Consider the following 26,338-nt stretch of genomic DNA (forward strand, 5'->3'; position numbering starts at 1 on the left):
CATACCAGTTTCAAGACAGTAGATGCTGCAGCTTCATCCAGCTTTTGAAGCCACAGTTATTTTTAACAAATTTTTATTATGGGATTGGCTTAACATTACCCAGTGCTTGAAATATCACTAAAAGTGTAATTTATTCAAATACTGGCAGCCTTCATCTGGTGAGGTAAACTTGAGTTTTACATTGTACATATTTCAGACTGATGAATATGGTTTAGGTGGATGCCAGTGGAAGTTTGAGTTCCTCAGGTTGTKTTATAATCTTATACTGTTTTCATCTGTTTCAAACTGAAACTTGGCCTCCCATATTGCCATTCCTTAAAATGTCTTTAATCAGTACAAATAAACAGAAACACCAGTACCATTGGGGGAGGAGTTCTAAATAGAAGTGCCCAATTCTCCTCACTTTTCAGAAAATTAAGTTACTGTATAAAAATAACACTTTCATTTAAGTGTATAGTATTTTACAGTGTGCAACTGTAGCAATTGATGTGCTATAATATTSTAAACTCAAGTTATAAATAGCATCCTGCTGAATGCTAAGCTGGAGAGTTTAGTAACAAATGAAACTTTTAGAGTCTTCTCATGCTGTTAACCAGCTTATGTTGAACATGCAYGTACTGTTTTTATCTTTACACTTCATCTGATGGAGTGCTTTAAAATATTTGCATGCAAGTGCTTTAAAATATTTGTGACTTCTGACATGTGGAGAATCTTACAAAGACGGCTTTCTAAAAACAGTGCAGGACTTAAGAACTGTAAATATACCTAATTGTTTATGGTTAGAAGTTAACATTATTCAATAATTTGAAAAGTACTATTCAAAATTAGCATGTTTTTATAGGAAAAGGCATTTCAATTTTAATCTGAAGCAAAGGAGTTTTGTACACTTGTGCTTTGATTGTTAATGGAAATCAGACTATAAATATCTGTGTTACAAAGACAGCCCTGTGTTGCTGCTGGTTTCCAAAGCATTTTTCTAACCTTTCTGAAACTATTCTGAAAGCTACTTTTCAAGTAGCTCTTTTAGTGGCTGTATGAGAGTGCATAATACTTTTTTTTTTATCTGTATCTTTAATTAAAAAAAAAGAACTTGCAATCTTGAGATTATGTTCTTCTAGCTATCCACTGGCCAGCTCAAAGTTGAGTATTGGTGTTTATTGATGTTTATTAAGGAGATATTTAAATTCTAGGCATCTCACTTGTGTGTTATACCCGGGAGGAGTTAAAATTTAGTATCTTATTGTTATTCTTACCTTGTGCTACTGGATTTTATTTAATTAGTCTAATGACTTACATTTTCCAAAAGTACCCTGTATCTGGTTGTATGAGGCTATAGAAAGAGAAGAAAAAGAGGGAGAGAATCAGGGGAAATGACACCCTTGGGAATACTTTTAGTGAGAGATGGCATTACCAGTAGCAACARAAAAAGTTTGATGCTAATTTGACAAGTTGCTTGCCAAAAGTAGCATTTCCTTTTTTGCTTGTTTGTTTTTATTTCTAGTTCTTCTGATATTAGGTACCTTTTCTTTCTCCATTTATTTTTTTCTCTGATTAATTCTGGTGGGTTGTGGACATCAAGAGCTGTTTCCACTCTCACCTGATRCAACAGTAATTTTATATTTTTGTAGAAGTGGATGAATTGATATTGTGCCAGATATAAACTCAGAAGTACCTGAATAAAACAGGGCCTAGCCCAAAGGGATCAGTGGGAACTTCCATCTAGAAGGAAGTAGAATGGAGACTGAAGGAGGAGATCTGTCCTTTTTTGTGAGTCTCTATTCTCCAGTTCTTTCTACCTTATCCTTTCCCTAGTGATATACCATGCAGATAATTTGCTGGTCTCTGGAATCTTSTTCAGGAGAGAACTTTAGGAGATAGGGCAGTGTAAAAATTGCATTTTTGAAAAAGGTATTGCCAMATWGTAGTGACGTTCTTAATTAYTAAACAATTTTAAAAAAATATWTTTASAAATCAAATATCATCCATTAAACTGTTGTCATGGCTCCATTAGGAAAGAGATTCTGCTTCAGATCATTTCTAGAACTTTTGACCTGCTGAGTTACCAAAGCAAGATTTCAGACAGCAAGAATAAGGTTTGTCTTGGGCTATTTGCTGCTCACAGGAGGCAACCACATGATAAACCACCAGTCTATTTTTTGTAAACCGGTTATGATTTCTCTGCTGTTTAGCAGCTTGCTGCCTGTGCTTCTGAAATATGGAATTGCYACCAGCAAGCTTTTCTCCTCCAGTGGACTTCCTTTCCTTGGGCCTTAAGTGCTGCCACTGGTGAGAAACCAGCCAGCAGAAAGATCTGTGAACAAGCTTCAGGTRTAGGAAATCTTTTTGTAGAGAGTGCCAGCACTCCTGGCTTTTAGACTGCCATTACACAAAATGTGGAGCCATTRCTGTATAGGACTCCTGGAGCACCTTTAACAGCAGGGAGTACAACTAGGGTTTTTGGTTTTTTTTTTAAACTAATCTAGAGAGCTTACAAAAATTTTGCTGAAGAGCTGTCTGAAGAGCTAGAGATGAGGGAGGGCAATTTCAGAAGTTGCTGAATCTTGTTTTTGCCACCCAGGAAGTATTTTTTGTATAGGATTATGGAGGAGGATAGTCTGGTTGATTTTATGCAATTGAAAGCACAGTGGAGAACAGATTTGCTAAAATGCTTGTGTGTAATGATAATTTCACCTGCACAGGCTGTTCATAACCTTGCTGTGGCACACACCATTTTCTCAGTTTTACATATATGAACTTGTTCTTCAAAAAAAAAAAAAAAAAAGTTGAGCTCTTATTTCTTTGCTGGAAATAAGAACACTTTCTCATGCTTCTTGTTGTCATGCTTTATTTTGAGAAAAATAGATATTCAAACACATCTTCTGTTGATGTTTGGTTTACATGGTGGAATGGACAAATGTCTCATGCTTGTTACTGTAAATTCTGCAAAATGTGGAATGATCCTTTTGGTGTTGAAGCCATTTTTGCCTAACACATTGACCTATGCTTTAGTTCTTGGCATTTTAATTGAAAATGGTGGTGTGATTTGTTCCCTTGATTTGCCGTGTTCTGGAAGATCTGTCTGTGACTGTTTTTGAGATTTTTCAAAGCTTGTGAGAGCTTTAGTGAGTAGCTGCAATGGGACAATAGACTTTCATTGTACTTGGATGACTTAAACGTTTTTATTTTTGTGGGAATAGTATTTGAACCATTTAATTCATGAAGTGAAACTAACTGAAAATCTGAGAGAAACATGTCACTGTGAGAAAACGTATGACTGTTTTAAGTAGAAAGACACTGAAATGCATCACCTGTATTTGTTTGTTTGTATCAAAATGGAATGTTTTTGAGACTGTTCATCAGCAAGAAGARCATTATCTTCTTGACATTTTGTGACTAGTCTGTATCCAAAATGACTCACAGATTTGTAATCTTTATTTTCTTGTTTGTTTCTATTCAAGCAGAAATGTTATGAACCAAATAAGGTTCCTTACACTTGCACCTCAAGAGGAAGGAAGTGTTAAAGAAGAACCAGTTTCTGAAATYCGAACCAGAGCTTGGCAGTTTGACTGGGCACTAAATAAAGTGGATAACTCTGTCAGAAAAACTGGCCGTGTCCCTAAAGCTCTTCTACTAAAAATCTTTCAGGAAATAAGCAAAGCAGGTAAGTTGCTTCCAATTAAAACAAAATAAATTAAATTTCAGGGGTTAYATAATGATTCATCAAGCCAAGGAAATGAATTGAAAGTATTCTGATCTGTATTTTGTCTTTGAGTGTTGTTTSATCTGCTGTATGTGTTGATGGGCACACTTTAAATGCTTCAGAGCTATTATTTTGCTTTGAATGCACGTGTTAGCTTTTTCAAGGATTTCTTGTCTTTAAGAATTTATAAGTCTTGCAAAAGTGTACTTTCAAGGTATGTTATATTGCCTTGCTTATTGTGGATTTTTAATCTGATGATGCACTTTCGTCATGTAACTGTATTGTGCTTCTGAGCAGGGCTCATAACCTGTCTTTTCCACAGTATATTTTTAAAGTCTCTGTGATGAACCATGCTGCCCTTAAGATGTTATTGGTTTTAAAATGGAACTACAACAGGGAGGAGTGATGATCCATAAGTTTTCACGTTCCCAGGTAGCTGTGCTTACTCATGACAAGAAAGCTTTATTTTTTTTTTAATGAAATAAAACCAAATAGCTGAGGCATTGTCCRTTCTGGCAGATTCAATGGAATTGAATGGATTCCAATGGATTGGCTGGAATTTGCAGACTGCATTAATATTTTGCAAACCAGCTGCCACAACTGATGAGGTTTGGTACCAGCTAGGATGAATCAGTGCAGATATTTGCTGAATATACTCTCTAAGTACTACTGCCAATATTTATCAATGGCAGCATGTATTGTTTACTGAAGTTTTAAACTTTGCTGTGTATTGCTCTGGACTGCTATCACCTCTTGTATCAGATGATATTTTTATTATAAGTGCATCATTTATCTATAGATAATGCATAGGTAAATGCTTTTTGTCAGTAATATTGCTGAACCTATAAAATAAATACAGCTGTAGAGACTACAGAATAGCRTTGCTATTACTGTGCTCTTGTTACATTTTAGCCTTTTGTAAATACATGAGCTGTTAAATAAATGTCTGCTATATCCCAGCTTGTCTAGCTGGGATTGTGCTTTTGAAAGTTTTGGATTTTGCTGTTTAAAAGCTGAGCCTTCAATTCATGTGCTTTCTTAGAAAGTTTTTTTTTTCCTTTTTTTGCCTGGGATATCATTTTTGATTCTGACTGGTGTTTTTTTAGATGTAAACCTCTAATTTGCAAATGTGGGTTGCAAGAATTCTTTGTCTCTAAGCTTATCTGCAAGAAGTTCTTCAGGAACCTTGACTAGCTCAACAGTCTTCACATCATACTAACAAAAAGATTAAATGCTAATAGGGCTTTTCTCTGGGTTTGTAATCATATTTGAAAAGGAAAGCRTAGACTCACGAAAAAGATTTAGCTAAGGTGCTATTAGAACAAATTGCAAATATTTCCATATGAAAAATTTATTTCTTTTTTGTTAATAATGAAGCTAATTTAGGAAAAGTGTGGAGGTGAATGTTGATTTCTGCCTTTGTTTGTGTTGTTTTTCCATTTTTAATTACAACACAAAAATGCCTGAAAAGATGATTGCGGTAGAGCTCATTGTACATCTCTCCATGCTCATACTGCCAAAAGTTTTTGGTTTTCTTTTCCCTTTCAAGGTATTTAGTTAATAGTTACAGCACTGGTATTATGAAACTGAAGATGTTGGCATTTTCATCACATGAAGTAATTGTGTGCAGGGATTTAAAAGTTGGTCAGTCATGAATTGATGATTATACTTGACAGTATACTGCTTTCTAAAGAAACTCATTTTAATTTGAAATTGCTGGGTTTACATCTAAAGATGTGAAAGAAAAAAACATTCTTCTGCAGATTGGGTCATTTGTGATAGATTCTGCTGTTCTGCCTTACTTGGACTCTGGAAAAGTAGTGAAGTGCAAGAGTTTATAGTTCTTTAACATTCTGGGACTAGTACAGAAGTCAGAAAAGGCAGATTACCTTACAGTTTCCCTCACTATTCTCTAGATGTAAATGTTCTCATTTGTTATGTATTATGCATAGACAGAAGTGGAGATGGAAGTTTATATGTGGAAATGTCTCTGACTACTAGTTCTGGAATTGARTTGGTATGAAGTATTTTGACATTTTAGAAATTTGCCAGAAAGTTATGTCCCTGTTAGGATGAAATTATCTCAGGATCTTGAGCTGGGAAGTTGAAAGTATTGTATAATCTAAGTTTAGGAATTTGATGTTGTACTTTTAACARTTTCTGCTCACCTGAGCTCATTATTGTACTAAAGGCCATGTCTTATCATGAAGTGCCATAGTATGCCATTGTTTAATCATTTGGGGATCCTGTTCAGTAAAAATATTCAGTCTTGAAGAAAATTCTATTCTATAGAAAATGCTTAAATATTTCAGTAGGTCAGTCTCAAATCTTTCTAATATTGAATGCATATTTATGAAGACATTTGTGTTTTTGTTCCACTTGCAGGGTGTCCAGGGAGTAACCAGACCTTGCTTCTGTTGCAAAGTTGTGGTGCTATTTTACCAGAGGTATCGTCAGCTGAAAGAACAGAACTGGCCCATATGATATGGGATAAGATGAAAGAACTTGGTATGTTCAGCCTCTTAGTCCTTCTTGCAAGGACAGCTCTGTGCTGTAGTTACTTTCTTTGTCATGAAATACAATGTATTTTAATAGTGTTTAAATGTTAGATTAAAGCAGGTTGTACATATTACGGAATGAACAGTAGATTTTATTTTTCAGGTGAGAGACCTGTTTCTAATTCTGGGGGTTATAGTGACATCTAGGGGTGCTAATAATAAATCTAAAGATTTTTTTTTTTTGTAAGATGCTAAAATTGGACTTTTGCTTGATTTTCATTATTGAATTTTATTTTGTTAGATGTTACCTTTATTCCTGCTGGGCTGAGTATTCCTTGTGCTATCAYCTCTTGTATCAGATGATATTTTTATTATAAGTGCATCATTTATCTATAGATAATGCATAGGTAAATGCTTTTTGTCAGTAATATTGCTGAACCTATAAAATAAATACAGCTGTAGAGACTACAGAATAGCGTTGCTATTACTGTGCTCTTGTTACATTTTAGCCTTTTGTAAATACATGAGCTGTTAAATAAATGTCTGCTATATCAAAGGTGGATAAAAGGAAGCAGTGTGCTAGGTTCATACAGAGTAAAATTGACATAAATTAATTACCTGAAAAAGCTATGAAACTATGTTGAATTTAGACAATCTACATTCACTGACTGTGGCTGAAATATTTCTTTAGGTGCTGTGTATGATACAAGCCATTACAATGCTTTGCTTAAAGTCTACCTTCAGAATGAGCACAAATTTTCTCCGACAGAATTCTTGGCCAGAATGGAGGAAGCTAATGTGCAGCCCAATCGAGTAGGTACTCTTTTACAGGATCTTCATTCTTAACAGTAGTATCTATTCATTGAATGGAAATAATTAATTTCCCCTTTTTGTTTCCTGTAGGTTACGTACCAAAGATTGATTGCCGCTTATTGCAATGAGGGTGACATTGAAGGAGCAAGGTATTCTTTTGCATTTATATTTCAGGGGATTTCCACAAAACTTGTTTCTCCTATTTCCTACCACCAATATTAAAACTGATTTCTGTGTAATTCATAGAAATTGAGCAAAGTAGAGAAGGGTTTTATATATTTTAACCAAGCAGTGAAGAGCAGTTTCCTGGAGACTGCTGTAATCTACACAAAGCAAAATAAAGATAAGTGATAGACCAACRTGTTCAAATCAAGTTGTATTCACAGTGCTCAAAAAAAAACTTGTTTTGTCATTTCTAGAGCCAGCATGAAAAGGTGTGAGGTTATGAAGGCTCACTGCCTTTTTAAGAAAATGGCTACTGGGAAAGGCATATGAGAATAAAGTGGTTTAAGGAGCAAAAAGTAGTAATTCTGTTTGTTATTACTACACAGGACTTGCTGTGTATCTCTCTAATATTTTAATCATAGTAAGGTTAAGTCCTAACAGTGTGATTACATGGCATGAGAAATAAGTAAAATGAAGATAAAAAAATTTTAAAAACCAGCCCCACCCTGGTGTCTGCATGTTGCAAAGTGGCAAATACAAATTGTCTTATATTTTGCAGTAAGATTCTCGGATTTATGAAGAGCAAAGATCTCCCCATCACTGAGGCAGTATTCAGTAGCCTTTTGAAAGGACATGCAAGATCAGGGTAATGTTTAAAACATTTTATTCTTTTTGTTTACTGTTAGCTTTACTAGAATATAAAGTGATACAACTGTACAGAAAAATTACATGCTGCAAAGTAGTGTGATGGTTTTGAATAATAATGTGTAGAAGACTGTATGCATTTATGAAGCAAAAAAGCTGTTTAACAAAGGAAGTAGATTTGTTTCTTGTGTCTGAAAATCTTGTATTTCAAGATAAATTACTGTACTTTTGTAGTGCTTGAGAAGAAATTTGCTGCACTTAGTTGTGAACTTTATCATCTGTTAAAGTTGAAAGAGTATTTTAAGTAATGCAATTATTAAAATGAATTGCACTTTCACCTTTCATGATTTGCTTAGTTAAAGTAAGTTTCTCTAAGCCTGTTGCAGTCTTTGTTTCCAATTCTKATTTATTTAATGAGAAAATGTGGAAGTTGCAATAAACGTCATTATGATTAAATCTGCTGAGAGTCTTACTTTGAATTCTTTCAGAGATATGAAGAGTGCCGAAAACATCCTTTCAGTGATGAGGATGGCTGGTGTTGAACCAGGTCCAGACACCTATTTATCACTGCTGAGTGTGTATGCTGAAAAGGGTGATGCAGATAGCATCAAAAAGGTATTGCAAATTGGAATTTAGATACAACTTGATTTTTTGTTCACTATAACTTAGGAATACTTTCTGTCCATGCAGGAAGAATAAGAAAGAATTTTATAATTGGTTTCCTCCTACTTTAAAGTAATTAACAATTTTTTTTTATTGCATTTGATTAGCTGGTAACTGAAAGCAATCTCAGAATTTCTGAAATATACTTGTCTTTCGATAGTGACATTTCACTYTGGGAAGATAGATTTGTCAGTGAACAATGCAATTATTTAGAAGTGTTTTCAATGACAGTGCATGTGAGAAATTTATATATTTATATATGAAAATAAAAAGTGAACCTTGATTATTCTGTTYCCATTGAGCCATCCTTTGGCCATTGAAGCCACAGGATATTTCCATTAAAAATAAATTTTTTTCTTTTGAGAGTTCCTACCAACAGCTWAGATATTCAGAAGGTGAGGCTGCATTACGGCCCTTTGTGTAGCTGATTTTTTTCAAGTATTCTCTCTTACTTTTTCCTTAAATCAAAGAAATACTGGTAAAGCAACAAGAAAAGATCAAACCAATTTTCTTAAGTTGTATCAGGAGTTAATAAGATGCAGAGGATCAAATCAAGGGTGAGGATATTGCAAACATAATTTTGTTGTGTGACTTAAACAAAAATTCATTAAACAGCATTCTTCCAAACAGTGACAAAATGTTTGATTAGTCATTCTTCCCTTTAAAAAGTAATTTTTTTTTTGAAAGGCATCTCACTATGAGGATACCTCTGGAGTTTTCATATATTATCAGATATTAGAAAGAAACTGTATGTTATATCCCTTTCAGTTGTCCCTTTTTCTTTCTGTAGTCTAAAGGTGTTTGAGTCCCTCTCAATGCTTCTTGCATATTCTTTCTCTATATCATGTTCCATTATCTAAACCTGTGGGTTTAAAAAAAAAAGCTTTTTGTGTTTTGTTTTTTCATTTTGGTTTGATTTAAAATGTATTCTGTTTCAAGTCACTTTGGAGTTGATTGAAGTTAAATTTATTTTGGTTTTACAGACTCTAGAGCAGGTTGAGAAGACTGAAGGGTACCTTATGGATAGGATTTTGATGCAGGTGATTTTTAGCCTTGCCAAGGCTGGATATCCACAGCACATTGAGGATGTTAAGGGACGTATAAGATTTGAAAGGGAATTGATTCCAGGTATGTCCTTGGTTCCTACAATAGGRTGAAGAGTGATCATTTTTCCTTTTTTTTTCTGGTTTTTCCTTTTTATTCCAAAATCAGGTAACTTTRTACTTTCCTCTCAAATACTGAGGGAAAAGAATATTTTTGCCATTCATTTGTGGATTGATTTGTGTGTTTGTGTGTTTCTGATCATGTTTTATRTAATCTAAATATAAACTGCTTAAATAATTTGCATACAAAAATTAATTTATCACTTTTAAATAAATTTCTAAAGTTCATTAAGATTTTATAGGAAACAGCGAATGTGGAGTCTTTTCTTCGACACCACCGTTAAGATTCCTGTTGTGAGAGCTCGTTGTGACTGCTAGAAAAAAGGGAGACTAAATACTGAATATAGTTTTTTATTACCTACATGTAAAGCCACTTCTGGATCCCACTATGTCTAATCTGATTTATAACTGTTAATTATACTTCATCCATTTGTTTCCTTTTTTGGCATGTCTAGAAATTTGTTTTGCTTTTCCTTATCCTTCTGTCATGCTGCAGTGGTGATACTTTGGTAATTTTTGCCTAGTCTTCTAATGGAAAAGTGAATTTCATTGATAAATATAAATCTGGAAAGGGTAGTCTCAAATTTGGTTTGGTAATCTTGTTTAGAATTATGTTAGTGGTAATTGTAAAACATTTCATTTTCTGGCTTTCAGTAATTTTAGTAGYTTAAGGGGAAATAGTTACGTGCACGTTATYAATTTTGTTCTCTGTTTTTCAACTGCTAGATGCAATGAACCTGTGTTTGAATCTGATAACTCACGGCTTTGAAGATATCAGCTTCAACATTTTGAAGTCTTTAAGTCATTTATCACGTGACAATGTGGACCAAGGTAGCTTCTTCTTGCAACACTGTGTAAACAGAGACTTGGTAAGCAGAATAGTGATACTTTTTTTCTTAATCTAATAATAATGCTGTATTTATTTAGTTTAATGCAAGTGTGAAGATTGAAAATGGTGAGTTGTTGCACAGTTCTTCAAGAGCAAAAGAAGAATTTTATTATTTCGTATCAACTTTCATATTAAATTGAAATTCATAAAGGAATCCTGCTTGGCTTATGTAAAATCCGTTTTCTATACATTAGAAGAATCTGATTTTCTTAACAACTTGAGAAATTGATAAATACAATAAGTTAATTTTTGAAATTGTTTGCAGCCTCTGAAGAAGCTGAAGCACTTCTGTAACGAGTTACAAGAAGCGAAGATGCACTCGGCACCATTGCCATTTGTCTTGCGTTGTGCTTTGGAGGCCAACAGATCAGGTACTCTGCTTATTTAGTTATTTTACATGGGCTCGTTTAGAGTACTTGGTCACTGTTTAATTATTTTGTGAATGTTTTCAGCCTTGGCCRTTGATGTAATGAAGATGATGAAAGAGGAAGGCTTGCCACTCAGACCTCACTATTGCTGGCCRCTGCTAGTTGCATACCAGAAAGAGAATAACCTTAAAGGTGAGTTATCTGACAAAAGCTCTAGCATTATTGCAAACTAGTGCAACTATGCACTGCTATGAGATTCATATAGCAGAAGCTTCATTTAATTTCTCWTGTCTGTCCTCATTTTAAACAATTTTTCCTTCAGAAAGACTTTTTTAAAACCTCTTTTCTTACTTGATTGTGATACAGTTCTACGAATTTCAACTCTCCCTTGACAAGAAAGATGTGAGAGAGTGTTTAGTTRCCTTTTTAACTCTTCACATTCTTTCTTCCTTCCACTGGTCTTTATGCTGCTCATTACTATTTAGTTTACTTGAAGAAACTGAAGTCCAAACGAAGAATTTAAAAGTAAGGCTATGTTATTATAGCTCTCTTGGACTACAAATCCAGTCCTTTTTTCAAGCCAGCATCTTATTATTTGCCTGATGAACCAACGTGAGTTTTGTTACAAGCATAAAAACTGCAGGAGAACTTACATTGCTGAATGTGTGAGCCTGACCTGACAGCATGCTGATTGAAGGACAAAAATGCTCAATCTTTGGGATTCTTAAGTAGGTTTAAGCATTTAGCATACTTTCCCCTGTTACACATGGGGATGTCTACAGGATATGAATAAGAATTGAACAAATATTAAATTTTAGAGTACAGTATCTAATTCTTTGGTTTGCGTTATTGGTAATTCAGAAAGAATGGTATTGTAAAAAGATGCTTTTAACAGAAGTACTTCCCCCTTGGGGAAACAAAAAACTGTCTTTTTCATCTTATCTCACAGTATAATGTGCTTTAGAATGAGATGCAGAGTTGTTAGTGTGACACTGGGTGACAAACAAAATGCACAAACAAAAAAAAAGTGCTTTTAGCAGACTCTTCATATCGCAATTTTATCTTAAATATACAGTCACATTCCAGTTTGGAAGAAATGCTGAAACAAGTATTCCCTAATTGTTTCTGGCTATAAAAATGTCTCAAGTCTTTTTCAAAAAGCCTTTGTGAAAACAATATTCAGTTTTTATTAACTCCTTAGGCCCTGTTTCTGCTAGACTACTGCCCAAGTTTATCTTCTCCCTGGTTTTCAAATCCTTGAAAGTTCTATGTTATTTTTAAAGTCTGGAAGTGTTTTATTTGGGTCCTTTGTGACTTACATGAAGYACAGTGTTGCCAAAAATAAGTAAATTGAAATCAGTGTCATACTTTYCTATGTGGCTGCTGCTTACTGAAAAAAGGTACTTTCTGTTACTCCGTAGAAAATTTCACCTCACTAACACAACTCTAGGAGACATTGGAAGTGTTTTTATATTTAGACTTGGCACCCAAAATTGAAGAATTGAATGTTGAGAGAAACTTAGGTTTTCATACTTCTTTTAGTGTTTGTCAAGATCAGAGGTTACCTTAATTTGGACTCCCTACTGTGGAAATGAACTGTGCTTTGGCTAGTAGTTGCTGCTGGAAGTGATGTAAGCAAATTGAGAAGAAAACTGATGAAGGAACCCTCAATTCTAGCATTTGYAGCCATTTTCCATAGAGCCTTTTTCTGACTGCAGAGGCATTGCATCCCTATACTTCTGTGTGGCTATAAGATAATGCTAWGAATTTGCAAACTCTTTTGTAGCCTGGCACTCACTGTCCAAGTTATTATTGTCAACTGGAAGCATTGCTGCTTTGTACATGCCTATGCAAGGTAGTGATTTTGCAATTCTTAAAATAGATTAGGTAAGAAGATACCTCATCACTTGCTTCTATAGTGAAGAATCAGTGTCACTATTCTTGCTCAATAGTGAAACAAGTTGTCTTCTTTCCATGTGTAAGCTTGCATTCATTTTCTTCCAAGTTCATAATAAAAAAATGAAAAAATTAGTTCCACTGTCTAAAAATACAACCAATACACTTAAGGTAAGCTAAATGGGGGAAAAAACTTCATCCACCCTGGAACTGTTTTGTAGAAATAGTAGAGCAAACAGTAATGCTGCAGTGAGAACCTAAGGGTGAGAGCAGACAGTAAGTGAGCAGAGAATGGTGCTTTCTAGCAGCAAAAAATGATGTGAACACAAGTATAGACACAGTATCACCACTCATACCAAAAATAAAATAATTATTTCTCAGTGAAGTAGTAATGCCCAGCCTAATGTGTGTAATTTTGTATCTCGGTTTAGGCAAGGCTGGAACTGGAAAAGATCTTTGAGGAGATTATTAAAAATGATGATTTTATAAAATTTTATGGATTTTATAAAAAATCTGTTTTATAGAAATCTATTTTATATCAGATTTTATAAAAGATGATAGGGTATGGACTGGACTAAATAATCATTAAAGAAAACAGAATATAAGCAACAGCCTATCTAGAACTGCAGTCTGCAAATGTCTGAATGAGTACATAAAGAGTGAAAATTAAATAACAAATAACAATGTTAATTACATGTTTCTCTGCTGTTTATTACAGCAAAATCTTACACTGGATATCAAAGGAAATTCTGTAGTTTCTGCATTAYGGAATTGTGTTTGAGAAAAAGGTAGCAATGAAGTGGTGGCTAGGAGGTATGAAACTAAACAAGGCCAWTTTGAAATACAGTTTAGCCACTCTGAAATAGCAAACAGTTCTTTTAAGTCATTTTACATCGGCAAGTAATTTCTGATGAAGTATTGCCTTTGTGTGCATCCGTTATATAAGCTGAAAAATACTTCATTCCATAGTATTTATTAAGCTTTTAGGAATGARAAGTGCTTGCAGGTTTTAAAAGAACAATATGCAGTGAATCTGAAATTGTTACTGGCACTGAGAGTCATTTTGTATCAGGTAYGCACTAAAATCAGGAGGGCCTAGTGTAAATAAGCAGAAATGTTTGACTTACGCTTGATACTGAATATTTTATAGCTCCCCTTTGCTTTTGACTGATCATGTTAGTTTTAAAAWCACCTTTTACAAGTGTGTATTTTCCTTTTGGATTCTACTATTATTAAACTATTGTATAAACTATTGTTATGTACAAAACACATGGTTAGTGGACGGTAATTCAGTTTTTACTTCGGAAATTAAGAGTACGGGTCCAGAGGGAAATAAGGGTGGTGATTTCACAAAGTTACTGCTTGGAATCCTGTTTCACAGACGAAAGTTGTCTGGCAAAGAACATTCTGAGTGCACCTAAAATTAGCAGCACAGCAAAGATATGTTAAATATTATGTTTTCCTGAATGTGACCTTACTTTTTGAACTGAAGTTTTGTTTTTTTGTTCCTTAGAAAACTGCTTAAAGCCAAAATTTACTTCCCTTGCACATGCAGAACTGTACATAACTGCCTTAGAAATTCTTCCTGTTCTCATGGGACTGCTTTAGGGAGAAGGCATGGCTTAACTGTGAGAACCTTAGGAAACGAATGGTAGACTGAAATGCAAGCCTCTCTTTTCAGTTTTTGAAAAGCTGCTCTACCACATAAATATTATGACCACCTCATAGTTCATCTCTTCTGCATTTGATCTTCGGTATACTGGTTTGAGGTTGGAATCTGTTGCAGTATTTTGAGTTTCCAGTATTGATAAAAAGAAGTTTGGCTTTGTTTTGTTCTGTTGTCTTTCCACTCACTCAGTTACTTGATTCTGCTCAGTTCCTGAGCAGAATGTTACATATGTGTCAGCCCAAGATCTCAAAAAGCCTGTTCTTCATCAAGCAGGGAGATGGCCAGAAGACTTGGCTGTGGGTTTTACTCATGCCCAGTCTTCTGGATCAGYGGTCTGCAAAGTGGGGTGTGCAAGGCAATCCACTGGGTTGTGAGTGGRCTGTTATGAAATAAATATTTTATCCTTTTTGGCTTTCTGTTTTTGTGTGTTTGATAATGCCCACAGTATATCAGGACAGTATTATACATATGTATAATTTCTAARTCACTCTATGTGTATATTTGGGAAGTTGTTCTCAAAAAAGTTTATGAGACCAGTGTTCTACATGAACATGACTGAACTTCTGTGTCTTTTTTTGGTTGGTAAAGAGAGAAGATGTTAGCACATTTTCCAGTATGAGAAAGAAAGAATTTATTAAAGTCCATGTACATAATGCTCAAATCCTTTTAATTGAAATGGAAGTGTTTCATTGCTTAGTATTGTGGAAGATGTTTATTTGACTATAAAATAGTTCTGCTCTTGATGAGGTAGAAAATGTATGCAAAATTAGAGGAGTCTGTGTTAGTTCCATTAATCTTCTGTCCCCCCAAAAATTCTACATCAGCCATCTTATTTTTAAAAAAAATGCTGCCACACATATCTTCACTTTAAGTTTGCAGTTACCTCAGTGAAGTGTTGTTGTGGTATCTGCATGTTGCTGTTGTGCTGGTGTTCTGTTCCTCATACCTGCCCYTTCCTGCTCAGGAAATGTGGTCTAGTCTGTCTGCTAGGGAGTGGGATGCTTAACCAGCCTGTTTWCTGCACTGTTCTGGATACAAGTTTGAGCTGAAACCTCCTGAGTGCACCACACCTTATTCACTGTGGGGTCTAGTTCTTGGTCTTCAAACCACTTTTTAGTGAGACAGTGATTTTGGAAAAGGTTTTAGCATAAGAGGACTTAATGTATTATCTGGGATGTTGAAAACATGAAATAKAAACTAGCTGTTAACCTTTGAAAGGTATGAAGAAAGAGTAATTAATTCCTTATTCATATTTTTGCAGATTCTGGTCCAAAATCAGAGTTTTGTTTAAGGCAAACTCGAACAGATGATGCGACTTTAATCTAGTGTGACTTGCCTGCATGTATTTTCAAGTGCTCAAAGGGAATTCACATTTGATTATTTGCACCATAGTGCACTGCATAAAATATTCATGGAAGTGTCACTTTTCCATAGGTGGCACTCCAGGGCAAAGACAGGGACTTTGGACATTTTTAAAGTAATAAGTATGAAATGCAAGTTGAAAAAAACATATGCTGTTTGGTACTGGTGTCCTGCAGCAACTGACAAATCATTTTTAGACCAGCAAAAAAGGATTATACCTGTATTGATTTTGACAGGGGTTCAGAGTTTGGTACCTAAGGTTATTGTAAGAAGTTTCTGCAAATCAGAAGAGTGTGAGCAATAARAAGAATGACATGTACTCTAAAACTACACTCTAGTTGCTGGAATATTAATATTTGTTGTCTGTTGTCTTCAAATGTGTATCTACAGGAGTGATGCACAGTCTAGTTGTGTGAAATGATCTGAACCCTGTAAAAGTTACATTGTAGCTTCACTGGACTTGGGAGACTCCAACCTTTTTCTGAATTTCTAGTTTGAAGTGGATGCGTTGCAGAGTAGTCAACCAATTTGGTTTCAAGAATGTTACTCATTTTAAACAAATCTAGAGACAAATCTTGAGCATTAATGCTAATCAGGGTTGGATACTGGGAGAAAAGCTAGGGATGTATGATACATTGAAGAATGTGTTTGTATCTTGAGTTTGATTATGTACTTTATATCAAATTTCAGATTTTTTTATGCACAATAATATGGACATTTTGATACATAGTTCTCTATGGTGTTCTGCAAACATGGTGAACTCATATATTTGCTGTGTTAGAAAGTAACTTTGTRTAACAGCAATTTTCAAACTGAACTTTCATATTCTTTGTAGTACAGCACAGAATAGGAAGTTTAATAAATTATTTTAAGTTTCACAGTTAAGAATTCTATTAATGCCTAAAATAGAAATGTRGGATTTTTCGTGGCAATTTCAGGGAGGGAAATAGAGGAAACAATTTCTTTTTTGTAAAGCAACATTTATTTTTGAATGTTAATTCTCGAGTTTTCATTTTTCTGAATGCTTAACCTTATTAATTTTGCCTTGGTAGGTATCTTTGAGGTCCTCAAAGTGATGCACAAATTGGGGGTGGACCTTGATGCAGAAACATACACAGACTATGTTTTTAAAAATTTTGCTGATACTGAAACTGCCCATGCCCAACTGAAGGTGAGTTTGCATTTAAAATTTGTGAAAATGACTTATACATGGCTTCTTATATTATATTCTCTATGAAGGCCTTAGATCACAGTAGTGCTCCAAACATGAATCTAGTATGATGAAGCCTTTTCAGAATATTCAAAATATTTCTTCAAACAGTTGTTTCACTGATGGTTTGTTTTTCATGTCTTCTCCTGCTGGTTTTCTTTTTCAGAGCTAACCAAAATAKTTTGCTCCAGACCTAATAGTTTTGTGTTTCCTGAATTGGAAAAGTAAACGAATGATAAATAATGCCTTTTTTTTTCACTGGGGACTGGAAGTACTACAATTGTTTCTAGAGAATAATTTTTTTTGCTTGCTTAAGAATTGAGATTTGGAGACCAAGTTCAACTGTCCCAGTCTTTCTGCCTTTCCTAACTTTGTCTCTTGCCGTTGATTTCAATACAAAAAAAAAATTTTGACCAGTAGCAACTCATTTGGCTGCCRTATAGACTTCTGTAGAGCACCTTCTGTGTTCTCAAAAGCTACCTGTTGCCTTTGGGAAGGAAGTGTTTAAAAATATGAAGTATCAGAAGGTCTTTGCTGTGTGAAGTTCCAATGATTGTTTTTKCTCTAGGAAAATGACTGCCTGTTTGAAAATGTTGGACTCTATGTAGCAGAAATAAGATGTGAAGCACTGCGCGGGAGGCTGGACAAGGTTATTTCTCTACGTGAGTATTTTTCTTGTTGCATGTTACTGTGTACTTGGTGGTAGGCTAACAGATTTACTTGTATTAATATGTGAAGTTTCAAGATACATAGGGAACTTGAGCAAAGAGTTATCGTGTGAGGTTCTTCTGTGATGATTTGTCAGATTGAAACTACCAATTCTGAACCGTAAGTCATAGTTTAATTCTTCTTTGGTATTGAACCTGGCCGTAAGATTTGCATACGGGTTTTTAGCAAATAACAGCTTTACTGTGATTGTGATAGGAATATGACACTCTTGTACTTAGCTTAAGCAAACAGTTTATTTTCGGTAAGGCCTGTGAGGTGATTTTTGCTGGGATTGCTTTTGTTTGCAGCATCAATTACCACAGAATGTGCSTAGCCATACAGTCTGAAGTAGTGCAGAGTTATTAATGAAAGAACCAACTTTAAACAACTGATGGGCACTGACATTTAACCTGAGGGTGTTCTGCTGATCTTTTGGTCGTGGAAGTGGTGTATAAATGTGATTGGTTAATTAGGCATTGAATTGTAGCATGTCTAAGAGTTTTCTCCAAAGACTTCTGATGCTCAGAGCTTGCAGAAGTTTATTTACAATCATTTGYTTGATTAAGTAGGAATATGTGTTTCTCTTCAAAATTTAAATAAATAGTTTTTATTTGCCTAGTATACTGATATGTTAATAAAACACCTAARCTTGGGCTAAATATGATCCAGAAAGATCTCTCTGTAAACAATAGTTTTACATGTCCAAGGCTCAGGGAAAAGCTGAAGCAGTTGTTTGCTGCAGTTGTGATTAACTGTTTTATTTAACAAGTACAGCAAGTAGTTTTCTATATACCAAGGCTCTGGGAAGCCATTGTATTGCAGAAGGGAAAATTGAGTAGTTACTCATCAATTATTTGATTTTGGACATCTATCAATTAGTACATCTTCACGATTCACTTTACATTTTACCACTATTTTGTCTGGTTTTATTACAAAAAAAAACCCCATAAACCCAACCATTGACCCTTAAAAAATGAAATACCTAAAATAAGTTTGAAATTTTTTTCAAAGGAGAACCGTTTATTAAGAGCAATGAAATTTCTTCTGGCATGTAAAATAGTTTGGTTTGTTATTTTTTTTCCTACATGAAAAAGTAGACCGARCACTGTGCTCATTCTGGTTAACTGAAATAAGATACATGTGTGCCTGTTATGTGGTTAAGTGTATATCATACCAAAAGTATGATACAGGCACATATATTAAGTAGAGTTCTGTCCTACTGTCATGAAATTAGTATCACGTAGTATATTGTTTAGCCATTGTCTGTGAGTTGAATTTAAATCTTGTAGTGGTATTTCTGTTTACAAAGACTAGGGTTAATAATTCATGGAGACATATCAAATTTCTTTGAACTTGAGCTTTAAAGGATGTTACTCCGTAAATAGTTTACCAAGCTGAAATGAATGCTAGTAAATCTAATTAGCACCTATGTGATGATAAGGCACAGATATTAAACAGCTGATTTTTTTTTTTTTGACTTGTCTCCTTTTGCAGTATTACAAAGAGGGAAAAATAGATGCACTATGGAAAATAGTTTGAGATTGTCTCATCAGTGTAGTCAGAGGAGGCAAAGGTTGGTTATTAATGCTGGCTGCTATCTAGGTGTATTGATTCAGCTTCTCATGCCTTATAATGTATAGATTTCTGCTACTGACAAGATGAAAACTCCAAAGCATCAGCTGAGGAATCTGGGCACATAAGGCAGCGTACATGAGAGCCGCTTTTTCCCTTTATCATGCCGTTCCATTCCACTTCATTGTCAGTCCCTTGATTTTCTCAGACTTGTTTGTTGCTAAGGAAACCAGGTTGCCGATTGTCAGCAGCAGCTGAGCATACTAAGATGCTTTTCTGCTCRTCTTTTTGTGAGCAAAAAGTTTAATACACTGCTGGAGGAGAATTTGTATTGAGGGTGTCTTGAAACCAACTTTACCTGAGATTTTCAAACAAAAAGAAATGTTCCAGCCTTTAAAAGGGAGTTAGAATAAGGAAGCGGTCTTAGCATTTTCTTGCCTTTGACTTCCCAGGTTCCTTTAGAGCTGTTTTTATTTTGGTGCTCTTTTACCATATACCATATTGCAGCCTTTGCTGAAAGGACCCTGTGCAGTCAGGCTTTTACAGCAGTTAATTCCATTTTGATGCTGAAGTGAGATGATGATAACTTCATACAGGACATAAATGCACCCACTACTGTATTTTTTTCTTTGCTGGTCTACGGTGCTGGAATGAGAGACAGCAGTTCTACAGCAAGAAGGTAGAATGATATGGAATATTTAGCCAAGAAATTATGTAAAGATAAGGACATGAAGCATAATTGGAAATGACCTCTCAGGGACATCTCATTTTAGGTGATTCTGTAGTTTCCTTTGTGTTCAAGTATTATTGTAAATAACAACATGTAGAACTGTATATTTCTATCTTCTTTTCCCCTTAGATTTAATTTAATTCAGTGAATAGCACTTTACATGGAACTACTTTTTCTTTCTTGTCAAGGAATTTACACTAGCAGAAGCAAACACCTAAGAGAGTGTTGTGCCATTGATTTTTGTTTGGATTTTTTAATTTTTATTAGTTATTATTATTATTATTATTATTAAAAAATGGAAAACAAAATTTTTAAACCTACTTTAAGGCAAGTATTCAGTCTGAAACCATTAGCAAACCTGTTTGCCTTAAGTGGATATTTATTTTTTTTTCCAGGGCTAATATCTTAAGTTTTCTTGATTAGGACTATTTCAGGTTTGTTTTACTTTTTGGAATTGGTGTTGTACTTTCTTACAGATAAAGATGCTTAATGCAATTAATTTGTATAAAAATCTAATTTATTAACTATTGACATTAAAGGCAATGAAAAAGGAAATCTTCTCTCTGAATATTTGACAGTTTTGAAATGGATCAGATTTAGAACTGATAAAACCAGGGCTGTTTCAAATACTTTGATATTTTGAATTTTGATTTATAAATGTTTGTCAGCATTTACTAAACTGTCAAAGTAGCATTTCTGATGGTGGTCTCTACATGATCTATTGAGTTGTTGCAGTTCAGGGCTTTTCTCGGCAATGATTATTGAGATCCATTATTTTCATTTACAGTGTCTTCAGCAAASACACCTGCTATTGATTATCGTCTGTTTAGAAACAGCCTCATTACGGGTTTTAAAAGGTAAGGTTGTTATATGAATACTTYTTTTACTGTAACGAAGTTCCCTCTCTTTTTTGTCTGTGTTGAGTCTTTGCCCCCGCTCCACRGCTCCACATTTTAAAAGTAGCATTCGAAGTTTGTAGAGCATATTGTTACTCCTTGCTTTCCTCATTTTCCTTGCCTCTGCTATATATGAGCATACACTCGAAGCATTATATGTAGTAGATTACAAAGAATTTCTCTGTTCTTGTTTTTTTCTGTGGTATTTGCCAGTATATAAACTTAGGGTAGTAAACATTTATCTTTTTCCCTCTTTTTTTATAAACAGCTACACTAATGTAAAATTTCACTRAAGGTGATCAGTATAAACCAGTAAAGTAATAGGGTGCTTGATGAAGTCTAAATACCAGTAGGAGCCCGGCATATTCTGCTACATCTGCTGGCTTTCTGTGCCCTCTGGGTTAATATGGCTCCTGAACACTCACATGTAATACTGAGCTACATTCCCAGGACTTTGTATTCACAGCCATATGATCCCATTTTGCAAGGAAGGATCCATGTGAACTTGTAAGGTTGTCTTAAGCTTATGTGAGTATATGTGAATCAGCAAGTGCTTCTGTCATGCCCTGCTCGCCCCAGTCAAATGTTTAGGAAGGTGAATGGTAGGGTTTTATTCAACATGCCTACACCATGGGGAGCAAGAGAAGTCACTTAATATTACTCAGGATCAGGTTTTGATGGCTGATTTGGTTATTTCTTGGAATTTCATAGTGAGTGTTGGAATTGGATATTAGTTTATATTGGATATTAGTAAAATGTAACAGGTGAATATGGCCACAACAATTTCCTAGTAAACTGCCTATTCTGTCTGGCTGGTCCTGTTTTATCAGGGGAAAAGAGAAAAAGCAAACCAGTGTTGAAATTTGGTTTGTTAACTAGGCCCTAACTGGCTTTAGCATCCAAGGGATAAGTGAAATTGTTTTATATCCAGTAGGATTATCTTGATATTCCTTTAGTCAGCCCCAGAATCATCTGTTTCAGATGTATGAAATAAAGTTACAGATTTTCTCTCAGTGAGTATAAATATCCAATTGAAGTAGGACTTTCCKGGAAGCAAACCATGCCAATGTTTACCACACACAACCAACTCTAGCCTGAAATACCCCTGCCACTGGGGAACTGTGCAGGTRTGTAGAATACGATTTAAAGTATCTTTAAAGTGTCATCATTTTGCTAGCAAACTAGTTGCTGAAAACATACTCTTCTCAAACAGTTACATCTCTCATCATGGGAACAATTCTTGCTGTTCTGAGTACAACAGTTACTGGATATCTGGGCTAAAATCTTAGAATTCTGATGTAAATTAAGGTTAGAGGTTTTTTGGGGTGGAGGAATGTTTGTTTTTCTTTTCTTTTTACTTTAGCTTTCCTTGCCACTCTTAAGTTTGGCATAAATTTTGATAACTGTTTTATATTACTCTTTTGTTTGCCTTTCTTGCTACCTGGCTTCTGAAACTGTGTACAGGGTTGCCTGTGCTCAAATTTTACCCTCACATCATTTCTGAAACCATGCTCACTCATGTTTCCTTTTCTGTTTTAAATTTAATGGCTACAAGAGCCTGAGCATGAAACTTGAGGGGATGATAGGAGAGAAGAAAAGAATATTTGTAGGTTTTGTAAAGACCACAGCAAAATTTTATGGCTAAATGCACGTTTTGAGTGTTCAAATGAGCAAAGTTCAGGACTGGCATACAAAAAAACGGAGCAGGGATGCCAGGGACACATGAACAATGTCTGTAGCAGACTAGTTGATGGATTTCTGTTGAAACTGCTCTCTTCTAGTAACTGCTTAAAGTATTCCAATTCTATTTGCCTGATGTACCATTACTATTTCAGAGTCAAGTACTTCAGGAAATTGATGCATTTGATATCTGCAGTTCATTGTCATCCTGTCAGTGGTGGAGCGAGTTCACCCAACAAAGCTTWACCAGCCTCASAGATGGCATTTTCTTTTCCCTCTGTGTGGACCTGCATTTGACTCATTTTCAAATACAAGTGGCAGTTGCACAGAAAAAATAAATCTTCCATAGACTTTACCCTCCTAAATAAAATCCTAAACTTCTTTGAATGCTCTCAAGTTTTTGTGCATCTGCTCAGACTGACATCTTATTTTCCTCTAATGAGAATTACCGGAATGTTAAAATCACATCATAGGTTTTTGTTCTCTTACCCTTGCTCATGACAATGCTGTTTTGTAGTTGTCGAAAAGTTACAGTTCTTGAAAAGTTACAGCTTCTCGCAAGAATTTTGAAGTTCTACAAATTACAKGAAAACATCAGATTTTTAATACTTGAGACAAGTGGTTTACATTAAGATAGCAGGGGTTTTATACTTTAGTGAACTGGTTGATGAGATTTTTGGTTGTAAACTCATGATGTACAGAGATGTTTTCTTTGCCAAGTTCTGTTCTGTTCTATGAGGGGAGAAATTCTATGTTTTATCTTGTACGTTTTAAAATATTACATATTTTTCTCAGTATAATGAAATTATACCTAAAGAGATTTGATTACTTTCTTTGCATAGTATAAATGCATTTCAGCTGCCTGTAGTTACCTTGGTGTATTAAAAGCACAGGATTCTTAGATTTTTGTTCCAGAAAATTCCCCATATCAAGTGTTTTCTATGTGGACTGCAGCTTGTTTGAATGACACATATTTTCTTAAAATGCTAGGTAGAGAAGTATAAAATAAAAAATATAATTAAGATATTTTAAATAATTGAACTAAGACCAAAATGAAGACACTTTCTAGTTACATGTTATGTGTTTGAAATGTTGCATTATTTTAAGTATTTTAGCAGAAATTATGACCATATCGAGTATTGTAAAAGTCTTAAACTTACTCTGTACAAAATTAGGCACATTTAAACGGTATGTGGCAATTATTGTATTTTAATTTTATCTAAATAGTAAGATCCTCGGTGTTAATGTTCTGTGTTGTTATAAAGAAGGCTGCAAGAGTAAAATAATTTTGTTGCTTTTAATTTGTTATCCTTTGCTGCCCTCTTCAGCTCAAATGATGTACATCTATGGAGCAAGGTAAGTGGAGATAAAACTGTAAATAAAATCAAGATTCTTTAGGCATTGCATGTTTTTGGTGCATTATTGTAAATCTGAATTCTGAACCTGAAAACTTGTAGACCTGATTGATTTGAGTAAGACTTCTGTCAGTGGCAGGTTGTACAAATGTAGTTTGTAGTTTCACTCAAACTGGACAGTTGAGTGAAATGGTGAAAAATCAAGTGTGATGTTACAATGTCATGTGGCTTATCCTACTGCAATTTCTAGATCAATGTAGTTACAGCCAAAGATGGYTGTATCTTCTGGAACAAAGTCTGCCATGGTTGTGCCATCTGACATCAATTCACTTTCCTGCCCTCCCTAAACTTCCTATCCTCACACTAGTGCTAATAAAATAGGAAGGCAGACTTAGTTTTTCAAAGTTTCTGTTGTATGATTGGAAACATTGAATTCATAGCCAGAAAAATAAATTAACTGGATGAAATCAAAGGGAAATTACTTCCTGACCCCAGTGTGGGCTACATTAGAAAGACACTGCAATATAACATGGTCAATAAATTTTGCAGACATTGGAATAGAGTGGATATTGGCAGATAACTGCTTTGGATATGTGATTTCAGAATTTGGAAAGGGATGCTCTGTGGTTTTATTCTTCAGTATTGTAACGCTAAATAATAAAAGTACTTTTTAGATTTTGCAAAGAAATCTTGGAATGAAGTGGAAATTGGGATTTTGAAAGTCACTAATCAATGATGCCTAAAATCAGTGCAAACTGATTTTTTCCATTTTACTGCATTTTACTGTTACGTGATAATTCTGGTGAGAGGATTTTTTTTCTGCTGCTTCTATCCTTCCTTTTTTTGCATTTGAAAAAAAAGGGAGAGCAGGGAAAGAAAAAAGGAGATCTCTTATTGGTCCCATTATGAAAATTATTTTGAAGGACAGAGAGCTGAAGTAATGGTGGTCTGCATGTGAAGTAATATCTAGAGTTAATTTTGCTGGAATTTTTCTCAATGGAAGAAAAATTAATTTTCTTGTCTTCACTAAATTTAAGAGCAAATACATGCATTGAACTTTTAAAATAAGAAATGCTAACTTGTGAAATAAATAGACACCTAGAAATAACATTACTTTTTTTTTTGTAATTCGTCCCTTTTAGTATTCTGAGATTTGATTCAAAGGAACTGCTATGACTCCCTTGGATTTTATTGTAGTGTATATTGATTTGTTATAGGAAGATGAGGGGAAAGGGGCAGAAAAAAGCTGTAGCTGAACTGTGAAGAGTGTCCATGGTGCTGGYAGCATTAAAAGTAATAGATAAGATACTCAGTTGCACATTTGGTATTTTGTGGYTTTATTTATCCATTTTCATCAACAATTGAATGTGAGGGTTCCTTTTCTTCTGTCATTCCATAAACCACAGCACTCTGACAGTAAGAATGCATCTCCTTCTAACTTCTTTGAGATTGCGTTTAAAATCATGGGAAATAAAGCAAAAATTCTTGAAACACAATTTCAGCTTTTAACTAAAGCTGATTTTATTTAAATCATAAAAATGATTTCATTTCCTTAAGAACAGTCAAATGGATTTTTAAAGTGTTGTCATTTAGATTAAAGTATTTGTAGGTAAGATGTGGGGGCTTTTTGGTAAATGCTTCTTTTCATTCAAAGGAAGTAAAAATTTATGAATTTCTTTAGTTTGCATGATGGATAAAACGTGTTAAATGTAGTTTAATGCAATTAATTTTTATGAATGCATGTTTTATCATTCAAAATTACATTTATTTACAACAGCTTAGTTACAACTAGCTCTACTAGTTACCTTAATTGTAGCAGAGCATGATACGTGATGCTCCTTTATTATTTTTTGTATTTGCTTCTTTCAAATATATAAAAAAAGAATCTYCATAGGCCATTTGCAGCCTTTCAGTAAATTGGAACATAATTTTAGCATCTTCAGGAGTGACACTGGTTAATATTTGCTTTAAGCAGTGTCTTAGGATAGCTAACTTCCTGTAGAATGATATATAAACAGAACACTAGAGTGTTCTCTGTCTTAATGCTGTACCTCAGAAAGCATTTCTCTTTGCAATATTTTTTCAAGAAAACCCTATTATTTACCAAAAAGCCCCTTTGTGTTTCTTAGGGAATGACTATGATGTGGTAAAGAATAATACTTTAACAGAGAGATGCTTTATTATTTTGAGAATTCAATTTCAGATACTATTTGTCCTTGCTTGCTTCTTTTGGCTGCAATGTACGATTATTCTGTCTTACCAGATAACAGAACTGTTGTACAAGGATGAACGTTATTGCCTGACGCCTCCAGGACCAACTGGTAGAGTTTCAATTTCTATGATTGTAACTTATCCA

The 26,338-nt window shown here is 34.5% G+C and overlaps 1 protein-coding gene across 1 annotated transcript in view; it reads left to right on the top strand.

Moving 5' to 3' along the window:
• LRPPRC (leucine rich pentatricopeptide repeat containing) overlaps nucleotides 1-26,338 on the top strand; it is a gene marked incomplete at its 5' end in the record, with an annotated part of 85,336 nt that overhangs the window by 6,397 nt on the left and 52,601 nt on the right. The window contains 15 exons of the mRNA XM_057367681.1: nucleotides 3,462-3,661; nucleotides 6,086-6,208; nucleotides 6,890-7,011; nucleotides 7,102-7,160; nucleotides 7,736-7,822; nucleotides 8,310-8,436; nucleotides 9,468-9,612; nucleotides 10,374-10,516; nucleotides 10,802-10,907; nucleotides 10,989-11,096; nucleotides 16,884-17,002; nucleotides 17,610-17,703; nucleotides 20,839-20,908; nucleotides 23,956-23,983; nucleotides 26,246-26,303. Of these exons, the coding sequence (XP_057223664.1) occupies nucleotides 3,462-3,661; nucleotides 6,086-6,208; nucleotides 6,890-7,011; nucleotides 7,102-7,160; nucleotides 7,736-7,822; nucleotides 8,310-8,436; nucleotides 9,468-9,612; nucleotides 10,374-10,516; nucleotides 10,802-10,907; nucleotides 10,989-11,096; nucleotides 16,884-17,002; nucleotides 17,610-17,703; nucleotides 20,839-20,908; nucleotides 23,956-23,983; nucleotides 26,246-26,303 (1,589 nt within the window). The remainder of the gene's footprint in view (nucleotides 1-3,461; nucleotides 3,662-6,085; nucleotides 6,209-6,889; nucleotides 7,012-7,101; nucleotides 7,161-7,735; nucleotides 7,823-8,309; nucleotides 8,437-9,467; nucleotides 9,613-10,373; nucleotides 10,517-10,801; nucleotides 10,908-10,988; nucleotides 11,097-16,883; nucleotides 17,003-17,609; nucleotides 17,704-20,838; nucleotides 20,909-23,955; nucleotides 23,984-26,245; nucleotides 26,304-26,338) is intronic.

This window comes from Malurus melanocephalus, unplaced genomic scaffold, assembly GCF_030028575.1.
Source record: "Malurus melanocephalus ecotype Western Australia unplaced genomic scaffold, MMel_1.1 scaffold_82, whole genome shotgun sequence".
NCBI classification, from domain to species: domain Eukaryota; kingdom Metazoa; phylum Chordata; class Aves; order Passeriformes; family Maluridae; genus Malurus; species Malurus melanocephalus.